General features: G+C 42.0%; 1 protein-coding gene across 1 annotated transcript in view; it reads right to left on the bottom strand.

Moving 5' to 3' along the window:
* The window catches only part of sorcs2 (sortilin-related VPS10 domain containing receptor 2), a 303,719-nt gene that overhangs the window by 167,026 nt on the left and 117,804 nt on the right, over positions 1 to 18,889 (bottom strand). Inside the window, 1 exon segment of the mRNA XM_020594852.1 lies at positions 6,927 to 7,026. Coding sequence (XP_020450508.1) covers positions 6,927 to 7,026 — 100 coding nt within the window.

Here is an 18,889-nt window from a genome sequence, read left to right as displayed (position 1 = left end):
CAGCCCGGTCCTCTTCTCATCATCTCCACCACTGACTGTGTTCCCATCCGAAGCTCGACACCCGGTCCCAGTGTTACTCGTCTGTTCATTTCTTGGTCACTTGTTTTACACTGTAAATAAACTTGCACTGCCTGCATCGAAGTCAGCCACCTGGGTCCGTCAATTTTTGTGACTCGCTCACTTCCGTGTTCGAGCCATCCTAACACTTGCTTTAAAATCATTGCCAAAGGATATAAAAGTACACTGACAATGAATGTACTTTGGAGTTTTGCAGTATCGACATCCTCAGCTTGAGTGTACTGTTCTTAGTTCAGTGTTTTATTCCTAGTTTTCTTGTCACACTTTTTCCTCAGGTTTTTTTTTTTGCCCTTTTTGAGTTTCATCTTTATGCTAAATGGCCTAGGTTTGTGTTCATCCATAACACCTCACAAACAGGGTTAGAATGTGGAATCAATTCTCCTCTCAGCTCATTCATCTCTGTTTACTATTATAGCTCATTTTCCATCAGCAGAGTGGCTTTGATTACTGTTAACTGCTTTAACTGTCATTTTGTTCATAATTACTTTCAAGGTCCACTCCTTGGCGAAAACACTGGACAAAGAAAGCACATTTACTTCAGAGAAAATTATCCAGTTTCCATTATGGGTTTTGTCTTTCTTATGGAAAGCAGAGGGGACAGCTGAGAGATTGTAGCAAGACATGCAGGCCACTATTTCACTGTCAGTCACATGAAAGAAAAGGATAGCCTACTTAAAATTACAAAAATTGTTCTTCATTACAGAAATCTCATAATGCAACCACGTCTGAATATCTTGCTTTTTCCTTTGAAGCTCTTTGAACTACCAATCACTGAAGTGCTGGCAGGAAATCTGCAGTATCATTCAGTCATTACTTTTCCCCATTGTTCTTCTGTTTGAAACCTTTTTTTTAGTCACGTCTGTATTTGCTCATCTCCTCATCTCGCTGCTTTTTTATTTCCCACTTTAGACTTTGTTCTTGTATGGTGTCCTTCCTTTACTTTTCAATTGGTGTTTATAGTGTAAAATACAGTACTTGGAAGGCACCAACACTTCTTCTTATAAGGTTTGATTTCTCGATTTTTACTATGGAAAACACTATGGAAGTAGATCCCCACCATAATGCTTGAGCGTGCTCTAACCACATTTCAAGCGCTACTCAGTTTGCAACTCAGCGTTTGAAAGCGTGCAGACACAGATTTGTAAATGCAAATACAGATTTGAGAACGTAATCCAGGCCATGCTGTGAGAGGACTTTGGAAAGTCCTGTCTTGGACATACTCTATCTATACAGCATGGTTACTCATTTAATGAATTTAATTAAGCCATTAAAACTACAAGTCCTGGGATTGTGAGATGAGAATTTTCTAAATAACAGGCCTCACTAATAACTTCACTCTATTCTAAAAATCTGTTTACAGATGTTGTAATTTAGCCATTTTCCCAGAAGTTCAAAGGCTAATTAGGATTTAAAGCATTTGCATAAGGGCATAAAAAAGAGCCACTTAATGTGAAGGGAGATGCCTTTAGCAGGTGCGTTAAGTCCTTATCTCTACTATGACTTCACTGCTTTATGTAGCGAAATGTTTCAGCGTTCCTCCAGACAGATTCTATCACCTGCGGGTCATGTATCTCTCTGCCTGCAGATATATTGTTGGTCTTATCAGTGCTGTGTTCATTTAGTAAGTGAATACTGTGATATTTTACTTTTTAACTTTCCAATCCCCTCCTGGCTGGTGACTGAATCCCACTGAAACTTCAGTTATTTCCTGTTTCCATGTCCTTCCAGACTAGTCTTAGTGTCTTAGTAAAGGAGAGAATGCTCCTGTGCATGTCCATTTTAGCCCATGTAGTGGTGTCTAGTGCATTCTAGGATAGGTTTGGTTTGGTATACCATCCCTTAGTCATAGGCTTAGGCTGGGGGTCCTCCCATGATGCTCTGGGCCCCTTTCCTCTCTTCCCCTTCGCTCTCCATTTTATTTTTATATGTGTAGTAATCTGATTGTTCACGGAAGTTGCTTTTCTTTTCTTTTCTCTCTCTCCTCTTTCTGCCCTCCGTCCAACCGGTACAGGCAGAAGGCTGCCCACCAAGAGCCAGGGTCTGTCGGAGGTTGTTTTTCCACCCTGCTGTCACCAAGTGCTGCTCAAGGGGGATTTGTTGGGTTTTTCTTTATAATACTTTATAATACTTTCCTCTCTTCCCCTTCGCTCTCCATTTTATTTTTATATGCCACCATTACATGTCTCTAACTTTGTGTTTTCTCTCTCCCGTAGTGTGTCCTATTTCTCTGTCCCTGTACCTTTCTACAGGTAGCCCTGGCTCTGGAGCTCTACGTTTCTGATGAGCAGTCACCGGTCACATCGACCTGTCCAGTTTTTGACTGTTTGTTGTTATAGCTTGTTGTGTCTTGTTGCTTTTCTTTTCTTTTCTCTCTCTCCTCTTTCTGCCCTCCCTCCAACCGGTACAGGCAGAAGGCTGCCCACCAAGAGTCAGGGTCTGTCGGAGGTTGTTTTTCCGCCCTGCTGTCACCAAGTGCTGCTCAAGGGGGATTTGTTGGGTTTTTCTTTATAATACTGTAAAATATTGACCATACTATAAAAAGTTCCCTGAGATGATTGTTTTTGTGAATTGTTGCTATACAAATGAAAGTGAATGGAACTGAATTGAATTGTAGGACGATGTAACATTCATCTTCCTGTGGTTGATCGTGATGTGGAGCTACATCATATAAAGTGTTAAATTTGTAGCTCACATTTTATTATATATTAAAACACATTATAAAAAAGATATGAACAGAGTGTAACTGATTATGTAGAGCTTAAAGAGCTGAAGGAATGTCCAGTTCAGCCAGTAGAGAGTCTGAGGTGTCCCTTACAAACCTTTATTGCTCCTTCAAGTACTGTCAAATTAAAAGAGTCCACTGGACCATTTACTATGGAGCAAAAAACACTTTCCCATCCATCAAAATCAAATCTTCGGATCTGACATAAGCCAGGAAATCATCAGCGCTAATCCCTGAGGAGATGTTATGCTATCTAGTAGCTGAAGACATAATTGAGGACACTGGCTTCATACCTCTGATGATAAAGAGAATTTCATAGGTGGTCATGTTACAGCAGTTTTATAAGCCACAGCTGAGTGGCGTTCCCAGCGTTGCCATGTTCAGGAGGTGCAAAAATGTCGCTAAAAATGTGAGCATGGAGAGAGTGAGCAGTACCAAGTTCCTGGGGGTGCACATGTCTGAGGACCTCTCCTGGACCAACAACACCACGTCCCTGGCCAAGAAAGCTCAAACATGCCTCTACTTCCCCCACAAACTGAGGAGAGCCAGTGCCCCACCCCCCATCGTGTGCTCCTTCTACCGGGGCACCATTGAGAGCGTCATCACTGGCTGCATCACTGTGTGGTACGGAGGCTGTACTGCCTCCTGCAGAAGGACCCTGCAATGCATAGTGAAAACAGCCAGCAAGCACCTCTGCCTTCCCTCACAGACATCTTCAACACCCACAGAGCCATCAGCATTGCTGATGACACCTCCCACCCCTCACACTCCCACTTCAGACTCCTGCCTTCAGGGAGAAGGTATCGGAGTCTTCAGGCCCACTCCACCAGACTTACAAGCAGCATCATCCACCAGGCTGTGAGGATGCTGAACGCTGTCCATTACCTCCCCCTACTCTGCCCCTAGACCGTAACCCACCACAGAACATAAAAAGACTACCTCTGCTGTTTTGCACAAACCCAGTACATCCCCCTTTCTTGTTACATTACATGTAAATCTGTTGCTGACTGTTTTTTACCATCACATGTGCTGCTGTTGGTCATTTGCACTACTGTCCATGTGCATCTCAATCTCACAACCACCTGCAATCTTCTTGTTATTATTTGCACTACTGTCACTGATTGTGCACGGGGTTTGAGTCATAGCCTATTAGGTTGTACCGTTTAGTTTTATCCTAATCACTTTGATTTAGTTTTCTTATTCTTTTTTATTCTATTTTTACTCTACTTTTATTCTACTTAGTGTCCTAAATTGTATGGCATTCAATACTAGGTGAGAGAGAAAGGGTATTTTGATTTTCTGTATGTCCTGCACATATAGTGAATTGACAATAAAAATTTTTGATCTTGTGATCTCTCTAAAGGTCACACAATCATAATTTCTCTGTGACCTATTGATTAATTTGTAAATGTTAAGAGGACATGGAGACACTGGGGGAGATAATAGAGGGAGATAAGAAAGAAGGAAACATGTATGCTAGTTGGCAATCTACATAATCGTGAGGACAACCTTGACAGTGAATGTTAATCCTAAACCCTGAAGTATTTTGGTTTAAGTTAACTACCTCCAGTGATTTTAGAAGTAATCTTGAGGTACAGTCAATATCTCATTTGGAATCATTGCTTCTTCTCCCATCTGGGCTTTTGATGGTGTTTTCATTCATTCATTCATTTTCTACCGCTTAATCCCTGAACGGGGTCACGGGGGGCGGAGCCAATCCCGGCCGGCAATCGGGCGAAGGCGGGGTACACCCTGGACAGGTCGCCAATCCACTCACCAGTTAAAAACTATTGATTCTGTTGGTGACACTGATGATTCAGTATACACTCATATCAGACTGGCTTGGACAACATACAGTATGTATACATTTCACAGGAAGTGCCAGAAGAAGCCTAAACTGACATCTGACAAAGATCCAACAGACAATTGCCATTAGAAAGGAAGCTTTTGGGTTTAAAATCAGTTTTAGCATATACTTGAACCTTCATTTAGACCACACACTACTCACTCAGCAACAGGAAAACGGACTTGTGCAAACACTTGCTCAGTAGACAGCCCTCTGGAGAGGACTGTTCAAGAAAATTGCTGAGAGGAAAGTGTGTGCTGAGTCTCGAGTCTCAAAGCTTATACAACTCTGTTGGTGTTGAAGTGTGTCAAGGGTCCTTGGGAGCTCTCTCCTGCAAAAGGTCTTGAGTGGATCTTTAATGGAGCTCTCAATAAAGCAGTGGAGGGAGAGAAAGAAAGGGTGACATTGTCTCTGTCTGAAGACTCAGCTCTATCTCTAATTGCCTCAAGTCCTATTGATTACCCAAGACCCAGGGTGATCCTGTCACACTGCCTATAATCCCCTCACAGACCTAAATGGTCTTATACTTGTATAGTGCTTTTCTGTGCAAGGAAGCACACTCAAAGCACTTTAATACTAATTTCCATTCACTCATTCATGCACACACTGAAGGCACAGTCACCAGAGGTGACTTGGGGTTCAGTGTCTTGCCTGGATTCTAACCACCAACCCTCTGGTTAGGAGACGACCCACTCTACCTCTACCCCTGCTACTTTTCTGATGTGATTAGCAGTATTGATCAAGGAATGCCAGTGTATATGTGTGTTTATATATATGTAGCAGCATCTTAAGAACATGATCACTCATAATTTGGTTGCTGAAAAGAATGAAGTAAACACTTGGTTGCATACTGATATTTAGTTAAATGAAGTAAAGCATTTGATGATCAGCTCTGCAAACAAGGTCCACATAAACCTACACACAAAGAGCTGAGATTCATTTCTCTCCGCACAACACCTTTTCTTGTAACAAAAAAGCGATAGCACACACCGACACCTACACACACCTGTTTCAGCAAGTAGCACTGAACCTGAGCTTCCACTACCCCCTCCTCCAAACCTGGAGGTGTGTTTAAGCAGCAGCTTGGTCCCTAGTACATATCACCCCCTACTCACACCTCTGGTCTGTCTCTCTTTCTGTCCCTAAGGGAAATCAAGATGACTCCATTCCCATGCAATTAAATGCTGCCATGCTGTCAAGTCTGCAACTATTGTGTGTGTGTGTGTGTGTGTGTGTGTGTGTGTGAGTGAGTGAGAGAGAAAGAGAGGGAGAGAGAAAAGAAGATGAGATCGCACGCAGACATTTGGAGTGGGGACTGGAGCAGAAAGTGACTACAACTAATCTCCCTCTATCTCGTCATCGATTGGAAGAACCCTGGACACTGGCAATAATGCCTGCCAATTAGACAAGCCACCACAGTTGGCAGTCCAGTCGAATCTCAGCTTAAGTCACCTACTGTACCTCTGGACTTTCACTTCATCTTAACTGCTGCCTGCTGTTTGAAATTCAATGGGGTTCAGAGGCTGTCTTCAAACTGATTAACTAGAACATGGGGTAGGAGTGGTGCCAAAGGCTGTTGTATGTAGAATCCCAAAAACGTGCAAAAATGCCAAAAATAGGAAAACGTGTAATTCAAGATGAGTAACAAGTAACAGCACCAAATGTGCTAATCATTTTAAATATTTACAGACATTTTATTTGCATTTTGAAACGATATGTGATTACAGCATACTTCGTGTTACGTCTCACGGTTCTTATTTAGCCTTATTATGAGACAATTCCAGTGAAAATCAGTCCACTCTATGTGCAGCTTTCAGCCCATTCGTTCTCACTGTCATGGTGTGTAGGGGGATATCTGGTATGCGTTCCTGTCACAGATTCCTTTTCAGCCCCATGTCCTTAGTTATTCATTCATTATGGGTGACTCGAGAGTGAACAGTTTTTATTGAATGCCAAAGTTCATTGTCCTTTATGTAGTAAAGCTCAAAGCAAGGATGTGAATGTCGACAGATGCAAAGCATGTGTGGCTTTCATGCAGCAGAAAGGAGTTTGCATCCTGGCACAATGCAGCAGTTAATTTAATTGGATTGCATTCTCAAATTACACATCTTTTACCAGATATTTTCTATCTTTGCAAATATTCATTTAGACCTCCATCTGAGACTTTCAACAACATTGCTTTTTCCTCTAAAACAGGCAGTTTTGGAGGACCAAATCTGCAGTGCATTTCAGACGTACACAGACAACACAATCATTTCGATTTTTAACACATCCTCCTACCTTTTTCTTGTTGGTTGGGCAGATGTAGAAACTGGTCACCACTATAGTTGTCCCTGGCATCAGGTTAAGTTTGGTGTAGGTGGTGCCATAGTCTGTAGACCTGAACGCATGCAGACAAAAAGAAGAAAGTAGTAGTTAGTCAGGAAACATTTTTGTGGTGATTTTCCCCTTGTAATGGCCTGAAACGCACAATATCACTAGCAAACAACATTATTGTAATGATCTGGAGAACAGAACCTCTAAAAATGCCTCCTATACATATAAAATGTGGATAGTTCATTAGCTCTGATAACTTTTTTCAGTTCTATTTCCCCACACTGATCTTATCCTCCATATTAACACAACAACAGCACCATAAAAAAAACCTTTGCATTGCAGAAGGAGATTAAATCAGCAAAAACCAGAGAAATAACAACCTGCATATCCTCTCAGATTGTGATGAAGGCAATATATCAGCTCTGTGTTGACTGTAATTCCACTGTGTGGTCCCCAGTCTGACTCTGTAATATCAGAAGTGGCTGGACAACCTGCCATTGCCACAGCCATGCTAAGTCAGCCTCTGGCTAGCCATAAAGCAGTGGCCAATCCCAAAAACTGGCAGCTCTAGGAGCTGGTATGGAGTGCTGTGCTTCAGATTGATATAGGCCAGTGGTTTTCAAAGTGTGAGGCACACCTCCCCTGTGGGGGTGCCAGAGGACTTCAAGGAGGGTGCAGCATGAGAAAAGATAAACCAGGAAAAATAACTAAAAACATCAAACTTAAGCTAGGCTATGTGTGGGGCAAAATGGACTGATCTGTAGTACCTGCAGCGAGAGAGGAGATGGAGTCTGGGGCCAGCAGAAAACAGAGTAAGCTGCAATACACAAAGCTAAGGCATGTATTTGAGATGGAAGTAAGTATGGAAGTAAGAGTAGCCCAAAGTTTAAGTGCGATTGTGGGAGAATGCGTGTTTTTTTTTTAAATAGACAATATGAAGGTATGTCAAGCTGCGTTGAATGTTCGGACAGGGGGTGCCATTTTGGGAGATACACACTGTATTTACCTGCGTACATTCATGTTTTGTTTGGCTAAAAAGTTGCTCAAGTCATTTACATCTCATTTTACTGACTGTGGTAATTCAGAGTGGATAACCTTAACTGACTGTAGCTAACTTGTAGCGGACCTAGAGATCTCGTCGACAAGAGCAACAGACTGAAAAATGACTCCATGCCCTGATCTCAGCTCTTAGTTGAGGAGCTAACCCTAGCTAGCAGCTGTCAGCAGATGACACAAACACTGCAGATGAATCAGTTTCTGTTCTGTCTGTGCTCAAAGTGAACACTAAAGTGAGCGTTTGGACGTAGCTGAAGCATCCGCTACTGTATGTAGCTGTATGGGAGAGTATTTATATTTTATATTAACTTATAGTGTATACCTCTATGATGTATAATGAGCATGATCTTCCAAAATGGTGCATTTACCCAAAATTCAACACGGCATGATGAAAACTTTACATTCTCTATAAATTGATGTTTAATTGTGTCCCCAAAGTGTTTGCTTAAAAGATGTTTACATTTATTGTTGAAAGCCACTTTTATGGCTGAGTGGAACACAGGGAACAGTAGGCTACACCAGCTGTGACAGCATACTGCAGATATAGGCTGCTGGACTGTTTCTCCAGTCCGGTTCAGTCGCACGCAGAGAGAAGGTGAGGTTTTGAAAAATTGCAGGTTTCAACTCAGCAAGACTGACGTGAAGTGACTGCCCATGGATACTTAATGTCTCAAATACTGAGAAAAAGACTAATCCAGGAAGGATTTTCACCAAAGAAATAATGAAAGCAAGGGAGATTATGGCAGCAAATACTAATTATGATGGATTAAGAAACTAAATTTTAGTGAGCAATAAACAGAGGTTAAAGAATTCAAATGTAACACCTACTGTTTTTGCATTTATTGTTTCTAGTGTGGAGCTTTTGACAGCTTTCTGGGGCTAATTTTAAAAGCAACCCAAAGCAGACAGGAAAGAAAACACTGCAGTATTTAGCCAAGGGTTGTCGGTTCAATATGAGGAAGCCAGTCTTGATGAAAGAGAATGATGAGCTAACACGTCAGTCTGGTTAAGGATGAGTGGATTTACTCTTTCACACAGTGGGGAATCAAACACTGAGAGACCCACATACAATGAGACACATACACACCTGAAGCCCTGTCAGGCCAGTCAGTAATCAGCTCTCCCAGAATGCCCTAATACAGCTGGAGAAAATGGAGTGGCATAGCAGGGGTGAGCTACTTCTCCACGGTGAGCTAGCAAGTGTTTTCATCTTTCTCACCACCCTGTGTGTGGTGTTTAACCCAGGATCACTTGGAGGACATGAACAGATCTAGTGCTGATGACTGTGTTAGTAGCCAGAGCTCAGTGCTTATCTCAAAAACCCACTTGTGAACAGAGTAAGGGCCTGCTAGGCCTGCTGTATAGAGGTCCACTGAGAAGTAGGATCATAGCAGGGATCTGATCTTAAAGTGTTAGGATGAATTACAGATTACTAATAGTCAGTTCAAGTGGATGGTTGATAATAAAATGTCTTTAATCAATATGGGCTAACACATTAAAAAATGCATCTTTGTGTAATTGTACACTTGCCCGTGTTGAGTGAAAGTAGTATATATATATATATGTGGCACCTATCGGGCCACTAGAGGAGGTTATGATAATAGAGACAGTCAAACCGTTGACCACTAGGGGCAGGATTCCCCACATCACCAACATCAAACCCACCAAAAAATGAATCAGCAGATAATAGGACAGTTCACAGTTCAGCAAAATGAAAATACACCTTGCAAATCAGTATTGCATCTCTTATAAATGTACTATATTATAAATATTTTAAATGGCTGAACAGTGGCTCTGAGTTTTAGTATCAACAACAAATCAGTTGTTTTCTAATACTTGTGACCAGCTTCCAAGCAGCATATCGATTTCCTATTTAGAACTTACTCTGAATTCAACTGCATATGTGAAATTCCAACATAAGAAATATGATAACTGTAAAATGTAACCGTATTATTATAAGAAACTACCAAACTAAACTTTTTTTTATTCCACAATGTCAGTGTCTTCTGGGTGTGATTGTATAATACCATTCATACAAATTTAAAAATTTTAAAGCTCCATTGAGCTGCATTCATTTGAACACAGATATCTGGCTACCAGGTACATCTGAATCCAGTATTTACTATTCAATAGCTCTGGTTTGGTCTCCAATGACTGCCCAGGAAAATTCCTGGCTCTTAAGCTGCAAAAATGCCCCACAATTTTCATCAGCTAGTTGCTAATTTTGTCCATCTGCTGTTTGGTACATCCACTATGTTGCTGTACATGGCATTGCTTGCAATAAACCAATTGTAATCTCTGTTTAACACAGAGGTCTCCAAAGCATTTTCTCTATTATATATTCATAGCCCTTCATTAGCAGAAGTGTAATGAGGGGTCAGGGTTGGGATGGGCCCTCTGCCCAGACTTCAACATCTGGATGCTGCCTGTTCACACCTTGTGCCCTATTGCACTGTTGTCCTCCACTACTAAGAGTCTCTTACCATTGAGTCTATGTCTTTAAATCCTGTTGGTGTTAACGATCAAAGGTTTTGGGCAGTATTGGTCATTTAATAGAAATGATTATTGGTGGTTATACAGTCAGTATGTGTTGGCTTGCTTGAAATAATTAACACACACACACACATACAGTACAAACAGTGTCTGTATCTATTAAACAAACAATTTTGTGGTTTCTTATATGAAAACATACAAAAAGGAAACAGGAAGATGTTGCAAAGCAGGGGGAGGGGTCAGGGGGCAATAGAAAGACTCTAAGCCGCTAACAAGGCTAATTTGGGATTTGGTGGGAGTTGTTGTGGAAAGTCAGCACCCCCAGTACCTTATATGGCAAGAATAATGATGCTGAGTTAATAGGAGAGCTCATTTTGTACTGTCTGCCATCCAGACCTTTGGATTAATAGACTGGTAGGGAGCTGTCGTAGATTAATGAGGAATAATTACTTTGAAACAGAGTGGAGAGCAGATGAGAGGGGAGGATGGAGGAGTGCAGGGAGCAGGAGAGGGGATGAAAAAGTGACTAAATTTTAATTTATTGTACACTCAATGTATATAACTGCTGATCCCAGAAAAATTATACAGTATATTAGCAAAAAAATGTGGCATCGGGGCACTCACAGTCACACAATTACCTTTATTTTTTTACAAAAATGGTATTTGATTTGGATGCCAATGTCATCCATTTCAGGAAAATATATCCCAGAATCTTACCCTCAAACCTTATAATCGTGACATGGTTGTAGGTGTACATTCAACTCTGATACAGGAAGTCTGATACAACTTGCCAAGTCATTTGGTAAAGGCCATACAGCTGAAATAATTTTAATAGGACATAAACCACAGGAATACTGAAGTATAATAGGAAAGAAGAGGCAGAGGGAGGGAGAGAATGGTGGAGCCAGAGATGTCTGTGAGAGTGGATGAGACAGAGACAGACACTGCAGGTGAAATTGTATTTTCCTTGATGTGCCTGAGAAAACAGAGAAATGTGGAACCACTTTAGGGCAGCGACAGGTGCTGATTCAGATTTAATGTCCTAATATGTCAAGGTTGCTCCCAGTGTTTGACGTCTCAGGGAAGGCAGATCAGGGCTGTCAAGGATATGACAAATGGATAGAAGGAAACAGATTTCTAATGAATTTCTGATAAATCCATCAGAGAGCTTCAACGTCTTAACCAGTGATGTGTTATGATGGAGATATGTATCCTTCAAGGCAAGTCTCTCTTCAGTATGCATACATGTTGAGAGGAATCTGCTGTCAAGAACTAAGCTGCTATTCTTGAAAGGTTCAAATGAAGATAGTAGCATAGTAAAAAGCAAGTATCTTAAGGACACACCATATATAGGAGCTTGGTGTATTTTGACATGTTAAAGGTCTGATTTCTGCAGGAAGCCAATCACTGAGGCAGACGGACGCTGTCAGTCTGAATCAGAGCTGGACAGTATGATGGTCAGACTAATGAGGCTCATCAGTGATTGGCTGACATTCAGATGGCCCAGGGAGCCTGACTTGCAATTGGGTGGCATTCGGGAAAGAGGCCAGTATCCTAAGACAAGATAGAGGATTGAGCCATATCTGCCTGTGGAGAATGTGTCAAAGCTTTTGATCATCAGTGCAACATGGAGCACTGCTACAGGGATACGCGGAGAAAATCTCCAGTGCATTAAAACACCATGCACCATGCTGACATGAGTGATGAAGCCAGCAGCAAATTTGCCTTCTTGCCAGGGTACTGCTCACTTGGGTTATTAGCTTCATCCCAAAAGAATCTGTGCCAAATTTTGTCAAGAGTGGATGAAAGCTTGGGTCATGAGTGATCATAATGAGTTAAGCTTTCCCATCTTTCTTTTTGAAAGAGCAGCGAATTAGCAGGAGATGGAGGCTTTTGATTCATTGCACCAAAGGTAATTACCATGACTAGTGTTTAAAAAATACTACTGGGAGAGGACCACCATTAGCATTACTGTAAAACAGATTTTACAGTGGTTAAAAGCAGGGCGTCATAAATACCACCTGATGGATTGCACTTTCACCAAGTGCAGTCACAACGGATGCTTTAGAAAGGTAAACATGAGAAACATAGTTTCACAAAAAAGCTCTGTGATGCTTAGACAATGAATTTATGAGGTATGGTGATTAAAGGGGGGGAGGGGCACTCCCATCTGCTTCACAAATGGCCAAGTCATCAATGTTAACCTGTTCCTGACACACATCTTTCTTTAAAAATGACCATTCTGCTTGACTGCAGCTGTGTTTTTTACAGATCTGGTAACACCTCACTGCCATTTATCTGTTTATTTTCCCCTCCTTTTACAGCAGTGCAATGGCTATGGATGATAACACTCAGGAAGTCTCAGGTGTACCTAGGACAAAAGGTTTATGGTCATCTGCTATGGCCTGATTGTGCCAAAGCCCAGCTTTATTGACTGCAGAATAGACTGCAGAATGATTCCTCATGTCTTCTAGAGAGAAGCTTCGCAAGAGCTGTGAGGCAACTTTGATAATAAAAAATCATTTTAATTAAATACTCTTGTGGGAATGTTTACACTCCTACTATGTTGCCTGCACCACCCTTTCAAGACATGTGTGGCCCTGTGGTGATCTAACTGTGACAATCACAATGTCAGACAAACGACATGTAATGCTCATCTGTCAGTGTGAATGTTCCTGTGCTGTGAATGGCTCCAGAAAATGGCAACTACACTAAGTAAAGTGTGAATCTGTGTAGACAGGGAAAGCAAAAAGATGACTGGTGACCTTCTGTTGGCCCTGGGATCGCAGTAGTAGAGGTGTCAACCAAACTACACTGGTCACAACTTTGGGCAAACAAGTTGCAGCTTCGACACAGAGGCGTTAGGGCTGACAGGCTCCTGACAGACTATTTACCGAAAAGAGGAAACTGTTCGCCAACCTCTTTGTGGACCTTTTTCAGCAGCAAATGAAAACTTCTGATGTTCATATTCAAATACAGTATGTGGATTATTCAGTGTCCAAAGAAGTAATGTGTAAAACAACAACATTTCCTGAAACAATCTATCCATCTGTCCATTTCCCAACACTTATACAAGTACAGTTCATGGTGACAGCAGGCTAAGGAAGGAGGCCTAGATGCCCCTCTTCCCAGTCACATTCTCCAGCTCCTTCTCGGGCAACCCAAGAGATGCAATCCCTCCTGGTCTCCTCCCAGTTGTATTTGTCAGTAAAGCCTATAAAGGGAGACATTGTGAGCCTATAAAGGAAACCAACTTACTTGGCTTTCTTTTGATGAGTGTTTCTTTTACTTAGAGTGAACAATTCCATTCCATTAGTGCAGTAATATCAATAACTGCAGTATCAGAGTCCACTGATTACTCATCAGCATTCACCTTCCTATCCCTTACATCCTGCACAACTACTGAGTACACTTGGATTTTGAGTCCTGTCTGCACCTTGCACCATTTTTATCAAAGTGCCACTTGCACTGCCATAAGGCCTTGAAGGCACCATTGTGGAAGATAATGCACTGTATTGTCCTGTACTGTAAAGGGTAGGAGCAGACTGATCAGAGCTGACAGCTAGTCAGTACTGTGAAATGAAGGATCCATTCTGTGACAGATTTGCTTATGCTGCAATCACTCAAACTGTATGATGAGAATAAATCAGCTCATTTGTATTAGAATCACAGTACCTGGCAGCAGTGGGTGGGAAGATGTGGACTACATTTTTTGTTCAGATTAGTCACTAAAGCCTCTGCAGCAATTGGCAAATTACATTGGGATGTGCCTCCTACACTACAAGTAGTCTAAGCAGACAGCTGGCCAGGATACAGCGATTCAGACTCAAGAAGGGCACTTCACAGCGGTGGATAGTCTCCTGAAGTGCACAAAATCACTGGAGCATAGTTATCAGGAGTGGAGTGCTGCTGCCATTTGAGAAGCTGCTTATGGAAGTCCTCTGACAGTCCTTTTTGCGTCTATTTTTCCTGTTCAAACAGAAAAAAAGCATGTCTACGTATACATTAATCACTCAACAAAAAGAAAAACGGCTGAGTCAAGACATTGAAATTGATCACCATCACAAAGCATTCAGTGGAGCAGTTTTCCTCAGTGGTCCCTGACCTCATCCTTGTGAGGCTCAATGGGCCCGTCCTGTCAGCTTTGATGATAACTTGTTTGGATCATTTTGACAAGAACCACTGAATAAAGGAATGTAAAAGACATGAGCTTGCCATGGCCTCCAGGTCTCCTCTGTGCTGCTTCCATCAACACAGGCCATGTTAGCACTTGGTAAAAGGAATTCACTTACGCCTCTGTCCACTGAATATCCTCAGTTTCCTGTTTGATATTTCAACATCGGCATCTTCCTTTCTATCAATCCCAGAAATGATGTTAAATAACCTTCTTTCAGTGCAGCACTGAAGCTTTGGGACTCTCATGTTCATCTGTTTCCAATTAGAGATCAATGCCTCAAAACGTTTCATATGCCTATAGTTAGCAGCCTGGATGCAAATCAGTTTGCTTAAGAGAAGTGCCGAAATTGTTTAACTTATACCACCCATAAAAAGAAATGTGTATTCTGTACATACAACATTGTATTTCCAGGAGAAATAAACATACTCCCTGGATCTCCAACAAAACTTTATGGCTTTCCCAGTGAGCATAATTACCAAAAATGAAACCTAAAATCAGTACAGACTAAACTCCTCAAAGAGAATTCAGTCCTCTTGTTTAAGGTCCTCGCATGTGGAAATCACGTGTGCATATCACAGCAATCAAGGTTGTTAGTTTGGTAGCATTTGAAAAACTGTTATTCCTGTAATGCAAGTCCAGATGTCATAACCTAGTTCTTTGTAACTTCTCTCTTTGAAGCATTAAAAGAAGTTCCTTAGAACACTCAATTTGAAAACTGATTGTGTAACAGCGTTGCAAAAAGGAGATTCAAACCTCTGACCCTCCGGTTGGGAGACGACTGCTCTACCCACTGAACCAAAGTCGCCCCATTTACAACATTTACAGGGATGTAATAATAGGAATATTGGCAAAGGCAGTCATGTCTAATAATAAAAGGCAAAATACCTAATCACATTTATAATGGTTTCAAAAAAAGCATAGTATCAGAGAGTGGATAAAGGACCGATTACAGTTTTGGGTTAAAGTGGGGACGTTCTGTCACATGACATCAAATATGGCAGCAGACAAGTTATGCTAAGAGTAATTGTTACTACTATTAGAAATATTAACATGCACAAAACATTTTAAAGCATTAAAAAGTTTGGTATTTATATTAGAAGTAGGTTTTCTGAGATTTCAGTTAGGTCAGTCTGTGCACACAGTCTTGGACTCTAATTTATTTGGTTTACAACTGAGGCCTGGAACCACTGAATGCTTGGAAGCACACAACTATTGGAAAAGTGATCATCCTGAAACAGGTTTATGTGTGTCATCAACATCCTGTGAGTCACTCTGAGAGTGGCATAGAAGCCGATCAAAAAAAGCCTATATAAATCATTTTTGGTAATATGTATCATTTTGAAAGGGACTGACAAGTTTCTTCTAGTGATGGCAGACTGATTTGTGGGTGATGAGAAGATGGAGGTGTGAGGAGATATGACATAACAGGAGTGATGTCCCCAGTCTAAGCAATGATGAAGTCAGGCTGCTTTCTGAGAATCTAAAACATGAAGGCGGTTGATTGAAAAAATCCATTGTACCTGAAATACCTTTGCACATGTTTTAAGGCTGGGCTTTTTAAAAATGAAAATCAATGTCACTGTTGCTTCAGGAGAATGAGCAAAGTCTTGCATCAGAGTCTTAGTATATGTCAAAATACAGTAAACCATAAAAGACTTTCCTTTCATTTGAGTGCCCTGATATGTGGATAAGCCTGGCCTTATCAGTTTCACAGCACTACAATGACTTTCTTTTGCACCAGTTTCTACTCATAAATGAAATGCCTGTTTTTTCTGCTGAAAGGCTCCTGGCAGCCCCAGTGACCCTGCTAGTTTTGGGTCAAATCTTTCCAGCTCTGTTTTAATGGTGTGTCCTGTTCCTTCATGCTCAGTAGAGATATTAATAGTAGGGGTTACTGGATTGCACATTGGACTGCACAGTCTGTTCTCTCTAATGGCAGAAGGCTGCAATAAAGATCACCCCTTGAGTCAGGATTGCTTTATAGGCCTGTAAACACAGTCAGTGCAGTGTGGCATCGAGACATTTAAGACCCATCTCACTTGCATTTTATTTATTAAGAGGTGGGTGCCCTTCACAATGATGCATGTTAGCTTTTGCAGCCTAAAGTGGGTGTACTTTTGTAAACCCCAATTACAGCTGGGGGTTCAGTGTTCAGGCAAACTTCAGATGAACCTGATCAAATCACAACACTGGGAAGAATTCTGAATGCTTTTTCAAGATCATAGATTTTTATTGTCAATTCACTATATGTGCAAAGGTTCCGGGTTCGGGCCCCACCTGGGACCTTTCTGTGTGGAGTTTGCATGTTCTCCCCGTGCTTGCGTGGGTTCTCTCCAGGTGCTCCGGCTTCCTCCCACTGACCAAAGACATGCAGCTTAGGTTGATTGGTGTCTCTAAATTGCCTATAGGAGTGCGTGCGTGCGTGTATGTGTGGTTGTTCGTCTATGTGTTAGCCCTGTGATGGATTGGCGACCTGTCCAGGGTGTACCCCGCCTCCGGCCGGGATTGGCTCCGGCCCCACCCGTGACCCCGTTCAGGGACTAAGCGGTAGAAAATGAATGAATGAATGAATCAAAGTGATTAGGATAAAACCAAACGGTGCAACCTTATAGGCTATGACTCAAACCTTGTGCACAATCAGTGACAGTAGTGCAAATAATAACAAGAAGATTGTAGGTGGTTGTGAGATTGAGATTCACATGGACAGTAGTGCAAATGACCAACGGCAGCACATGTGATGGTAAAAAACAGTCAAGCAGCAGATTTACATGTAATGTAGCAAGAAGGGAGGATGTACTGGGTTTGTGCAAAACAGCAGAGGTAGTCTTTTTATGTTCTGTGGTGGGTTACGGTCTAGGGGCAGAATAGGGGGAGGTAATGGACAGCGTTCAGCATCCTCACAGCCTGGTGGATGAAGCTGCTTGTAAGTCTGGTGGAGTGGGCCTGAAGACTCCGATACCTTCTCCCTGAAGGCAGGAGTCTGAAGTGGGAGTGTGAGGGGTGGGAGGTGTCATCAGCAATGCTGATGGCTCTGTGGGTGTTGAAGATGTCTGTGAGGGAAGGCAGAGGTGCTTGCTGGCTGTTTTCACTATGCATTGCAGGGTCCTTCTGCAGGAGGCAGTACAGCCTCCGTACCACACAGTGATGCAGCCAGTGATGACGCTCTCAATGGTGTTTGAGCCTTCTTGGCCAGTGATGTGGTGTTGTTGGTCCAGGAGAGGTCCTCAGACATGTGCACCCCCAGGAACTTGGTACTGCTCACTCTCTCCACTACAGCACCATCGATGGTCCGTGGGGGATGCTTTAGAGGTTTTCTCCTGAAGTCTACAACAATCTCTTTAGTCTTCCCCACATTGAGGAAGAGGTTGTTGTTCTTATACCACTGGACCAGTTGGCACACCTCACTCCTGTAGTTGGCCTCATCATTGTTGGTAATGAGGCCAACTACAGTTGTGTCATCTGCAAACTTGATAACGTGGTTGGTGCTGTAGGTTGGCACACAGTCGTAGGTCAGCAGTGTGAAGAGCAATGGGCTGAGCACACACCCCTGCGGAGCCACTGTGCGCAGCGTGATGGTCTTGGAGATGTTACTGCCGATCCGCACATTTTGTGGCCTCCCTGTTAGGAAGTCCAGCACCCAGTTGCAGAGAGGTTTTGAGTCCCAAGTGTCCAAGTTTTTGTGTAAGTTGCTGGGGAATTATTGTGTTGAATGCTGAACTGAAGTCTAGGAACAGCATTCGCACATAAGAGTTCTTTGAATCTAGGTGGGCTCCGTAGTGTGCTTGCTCGGCCTCCTGGGAAACGGTAAGCTTCTTTGTGTTAGCAGCCTACGTACTGAAACCACTGTCCACCTCTCGCTCTCCAGCATCTCTTTCTGTCTGTCTTCAAAAAATGATGAAAACCTGAAATGCATCCAATGTGAAAGCAAAGTTGAACAGGTTGTATTTCAATGCTAATTGTTCACATCACTTGGGATTTTGATGAGCTAAAAGTATCACATTTGTTGCTGTCGTTGAATAATTAGGATGTTTTTTAACTTAATGTTTAAAGTTTTTCTTTCAAGGGAATAGTTTAACATTTTGGGAAATACACATATTTGTTTTCTTTCTAAGAATGAGATAAAAAGATGGCTAACAATCATGTATGTGTTTAAGTGAGCCTCAGTAATTTTGAAGAGAAATAATGAATTCTTTCTTTCAAA

The sequence above is a fragment of the Monopterus albus genome, unplaced genomic scaffold (assembly GCF_001952655.1).
Source record: "Monopterus albus unplaced genomic scaffold, M_albus_1.0 scaffold25.1, whole genome shotgun sequence".
Taxonomy (NCBI): Eukaryota; Metazoa; Chordata; class Actinopteri; order Synbranchiformes; family Synbranchidae; genus Monopterus; species Monopterus albus.
This window is presented reverse-complemented; position numbering and strand designations above follow the sequence as displayed.